This window comes from Sciurus carolinensis, chromosome 12 (assembly GCF_902686445.1).
Source record: "Sciurus carolinensis chromosome 12, mSciCar1.2, whole genome shotgun sequence".
Classification (NCBI taxonomy): Eukaryota; Metazoa; Chordata; class Mammalia; order Rodentia; family Sciuridae; genus Sciurus; species Sciurus carolinensis.
In genome coordinates this window covers 71,298,923-71,303,140 of record NC_062224.1, presented here as the reverse complement: position 1 = coordinate 71,303,140, position 4,218 = coordinate 71,298,923, and the positions used below count along the sequence as shown (strand labels likewise).

The window sequence follows — 4,218 nt, the reverse complement described above, 5'->3', positions numbered from 1 at the left end:
GCATGTTTAACTCCTGTCAGTAACAACTTTGCTTCCTTTTTTTTTTTTTTTAAATCTTGTCATGATTTTTAAGGAACATAAGGAATTGCCACTTCTTTGACCATTTCACTTTAAACTTTTCTTCCTTATTCACTAAGTTGTAGTGATGGCGAAACTGTAGCCCATCTTTTCTCTTTACTGGAACTCTGTGCATGAAGTGTAACACAAATGACATGCTAAACAGAACATGAACATTTTAATAATGGCAAGACTGGAGAGATTGGCTTGGTGAGGGAATCCGGAGTGCAGTACTGATAAAGCAATGGATTTTCTTTAAGTTAGAATAATAAAGCTGATTCAAATTTCAAAGAAGGGGCTAATTTTAACCATCTTAGAAACTGATTAAAAATATAATCTCATTTAACTAAGAACTTCTAATGACTGAGGTAGATGATGCTGTTATCAGATACAAAATTAGGTTTAAGGTACAAAAAGGATAACTAAGGGAAAGAAAGCACTGATTTAAAATTATCTTCCTTTAAATTCAGGTGGATAATTAAGTATGCTTCCAATTCAATGTTCTAAACATGAAATCTGGGTATGACATGTCTGGGGCTCACTTCTCTATCTGAAGATGAACTCATCAGTTGGTGAAAAGATACACATGAAAACAGAATGGCAATCCACGAAACAGCTGTCCCCTTGAAAAAAAATCAGTTTCTCTGCATTTGATATTTCCATCTGGGCTCATTCTTAACTGTTCAGGATGTGGATTCCTGAAGGTTTCTTCAGCATTTTACTAATTCTTTGTTGGTTGAAGGGGCTGGGACTGTTTCTCCACACATAAATTGATCTTTGTCATAAATCACTTTTATAATGAGAGAGCAGCTAGGACAGGTTTCCACGTCTTCCCCATTCTCCAAATCTTCCTTGGTGGTGGAAAAGTTATCCTCACACGGGCAGGGGTAGAAATATGTTTTGGAGTCCTTGTCATATTGGAAGTCCTCGATCTCCACCTTGTCGTGAAACACCACCATGGTCGTCGGGGCTGGCAAAACACAGCCGCCCTGGCCGTCCTACGGCTCCTCTAGTTGGTCTAACTTTCTCAAGGCTGGCCCGGGAACCGGCCTCTTTATGTTATGTTATCCTTCCCTCCCTCTTTCCATTATTTTACTCTACCTTCTGCATATGAGAGAGAACATTATTTGACCTTTGAGTTTCTGACTTTGGTTAATTTCACTTAGCATGATGTTCTCCATTTCCATCCATTTACTGGCAAATGCCATAATATCATTCTTTTTAATGACTGAGTAGAACTCCACTGTGTGTATATATATATATATATATATATATATATATATATATATATATGACACAGTTTTTTTTTTTTTTTTTCACAGTAAGAAAGCCTCTGTTGAGAAGGTCAGCCCCCACCCTGCAGCAGGGCAGTGGCCTAGGTGAAGAGGCAGACAGTGCCATCAGCCCCTGAGAAGACCCGCGGCTGCGTGGGGTGGAAGACCACATCCAGCACACCCAGGTTCCGGGTCAGCACATGCTCCTTCAGCACCTTGACTGGCACCAGGAGTGGGTTCTGCAGCAGGTCATCGTACACCATGCCATGGCAGATAATGACGCTGCCATCCTCCGAACCCGACGCAAAGAGTGGGTATCGGGGATGGAAAGCCACAGCCCACAGAGCCTTCCTGTGGTGCCTCGGCACTTTGTAGGGCATGGTGGAAAGGTCCAGGTCAAACCACGCCAGGTTGCTGTCATAGCTGCCGCAGATGATGTTGTCACCTGTAGGGTGCACAGCCAGGCTGGACACCCACTTGCAGTTGGGCATCAGTTTTTTTGGTGAACTCCTGGCGCAACAGGTGGTAGACTGGGATGCTGCGCTGAGAAGCCACGATCTGGAAGGGAAAGGTGGGGTGGAAAGCCACGCACTGCACCTGTCCATGGCTACTGCGGAAGGGGCTCTGGCTGCGACGCGGGCTCAGCTGGTGAATCAGCACCTGGGTGTGGCCTGGGGTGGCCAGCACCACAGTCAGGTAGTCCCTGCACCCGTGCCAGGTCACCTGTGTCACGGGCTTTCCATGGCAGATGTGCAGCCGCAGGCCCCGCTGGCGCTCCTCCTCCAAGGCCTCCATCCAGCGCGCAGGCTGCAGGGCAGGCTCCTCAGGCAGGGCGAAGGCGCTCAGCAGCTGGTCTGTGCTGCCTGCCAGCAGCCAGTCCCCCAAGACTGGGTTCAGCAGCAGCACTGCGTCTTCCATGGCTGTGGCCACCAGGCAGACGCTGGGGTTGGAGGTTCCAGGCAACACTCCTCACCACGCCACCCATGGGCACCACTCTCATGCAGCGGGCAGTGGCCACCTCCCAGAGCCGCAGCGAGCCATCGTCTGGGCCTGAAACCAGCCACTGGCCCCCTGGGGAGACACTGAGGCATCGGACAAGGTCACCGTGACCCCTGTAGACCAGGGCATGGCACGTGGGGAAGGGCTGCAGGTCCCTGGGCCGAGGCAGTTTGGGGATGAGATCTTCAGGATCCACGTTCACCCTCATCTTGCGCTGCCGTGGGCACAGGTAGAGATCAAGACAGCGCTCAAAGCGCTCCTGGCTAAAGCGCCCATACGCAGGAACAGCCCGCAGGCTTGGGAACTTCGGTGGCAGGAAATTGAGCTTCCTCTCTCCCGCTCCTGCTGTGCCCACACCAAGCGCTCCTCCTCACTGGGCAGGTATTCGGGAGGGGGGTTTTATGACTCCGCATGGTCAGGCAGGGTCAGCTTGGGTGCAGGCACATGCGTCTTGTGGCGCCCCAGCACAGCGTTGAGGGCCTCCTGTGCCCAAAAGTCATAAAATCTGAGGGTGGGGTCCCGGGACCTGCGAGGCTGGATCCAGCCCATCTTGATGGCATGCACCATGCGAGACACCTTCTCATTCTCCACCAGGGACGGGATGAAGCTACGTTTGTCTTCAGGGCGGTTGGTCACTGGGTGGATCATGATGTCCCCGCTGAAGAAGTCCACAGCCGGTTCATAAGGGTTGAAGCTCACATCCCCAAACTGGCCCCGCTGTAGTCGCTGCAGCAGGGCCACCTGCTCATCAGTCAACCGCAGGTCCTGCCCGGTCATCCTGTCCTTCACTGTGCGCCAGAAGTCAGGATCGTTCAGTTCATCCCGGGTCCGTAGGGGCTTGTAGATGCGCCTGCCATTCAGGTCGCAGCCCATGTGTGGGAAGTCCTCCTACCACTCCAGAGGCACGTTACCCATCGTGTTCCGGATGTCCTCCTCATCAGAGCTGTCTTCTGTGTACTCGTCCCTGCTCGGCACTCTCACCATCTCTGTCCTTGGGCGAGAGTCTTGCGCCTGTGCCTGCTCCTTAGAGGTCTCCTCTGTGCTTCGTCGTCTTTGTCACAGTTGCTTCCATCTTCTTTATCCTCAGTGTCCTCACTACTGTCACTGTCAGATACTTCCAGACCTGAGAATGCACTCTCCTTGCTGTCAGAAAGGCCAGAATCACTGTCATCATTGTGGTTGGGAGCTGGGTTGCAGAGAATGGAGGGCTTCTCCGGTTCCGGTTCCAGTTGGCGCTCTGGCTCTGGCTCCGGCTTTGGATGCCCCTTCCCGGGGCCGCACTCTTAGCACCTCGCGCCGTGCACCCCTCTCTGCAGCCATGCTGAGTGGCTCCCGGCTCCCGACGGACTGCCGCTTCCAGCCTACAACACAATTTTTTAATCCCTTCACACATTGACAGGCATCTGGGTTGATTCCATAATTTATCTATTGTGAATTGAGCTGCTATGAATATTGATATGGTTGTGTCACTGTAGTATGCTGATTTTAGATCTTTGGGTAAAATATCAAGGAGTAGGAGCTGGGTTATATGGTGGTTCCATCCATAGTTTTCTGAGGAATCTCCAAACTGCTCTCCAGAGTGGTTGTACTGGTCTGCAATCTCACCAACAATGTGGAGGTGTTCCGTTTCCCCACAACCTCGCCAGCATTGATTGTCGTTTGTATTCTTGATCATTGTCATTCTGACTGGAGTGGAATGAAATCTTAGTGTAGTTTTATTAAGTCTTCCATTTCACACTGATTTGGGGTGTATTTATAAACTATGTGTACATTTGTGAAGATGGAAGCACTTTTTTACTCTTCATTGTCCTCTTTATTGTCCTCTTCATTGAGTAACTTCACAAAACTCTGAAATTGTTCTGTCCCTTAAATAGTCGCAACTGCTTTC

General features: G+C 50.2%; 1 protein-coding gene and 1 pseudogene across 2 annotated transcripts; both read right to left on the bottom strand.

Annotated features, from left to right (window-relative positions):
- Positions 1 to 610: 610 nt before the first annotated feature.
- On the bottom strand, positions 611 to 1,016 carry LOC124961148 (DPH3 homolog). 2 transcript variants are annotated; one of them, XM_047519891.1, is made up of 2 exons: positions 913 to 1,016; positions 611 to 837 (listed from the first exon to the last, which is right to left on the bottom strand). In XM_047519891.1, exons 1-2 carry the CDS (start codon positions 1,014 to 1,016, stop codon positions 768 to 770), a joined length of 174 nt encoding a protein of 57 aa, XP_047375847.1. In that variant the 3' UTR covers positions 611 to 767. The 2 variants fall into 2 exon arrangements, with proteins under 2 accessions (XP_047375847.1, XP_047375846.1); XM_047519890.1 differs by having other exon boundaries at positions 611 to 1,016.
- A 416-nt stretch (positions 1,017 to 1,432) lies between these two features.
- On the bottom strand, positions 1,433 to 4,011 carry LOC124961400 (ribosome biogenesis protein BOP1-like; annotated as a pseudogene).
- Between the last annotated feature and the right edge of the window lie 207 nt (positions 4,012 to 4,218).

What these genes read in the sequence shown, in the direction of transcription:
- LOC124961148 (XM_047519890.1), bottom strand. Translation starts at nt 1,016, where the DNA reads ATGGTGGTGTTTCACGACAAGGTGGAGATCGAGGACTTCCAATATGAC.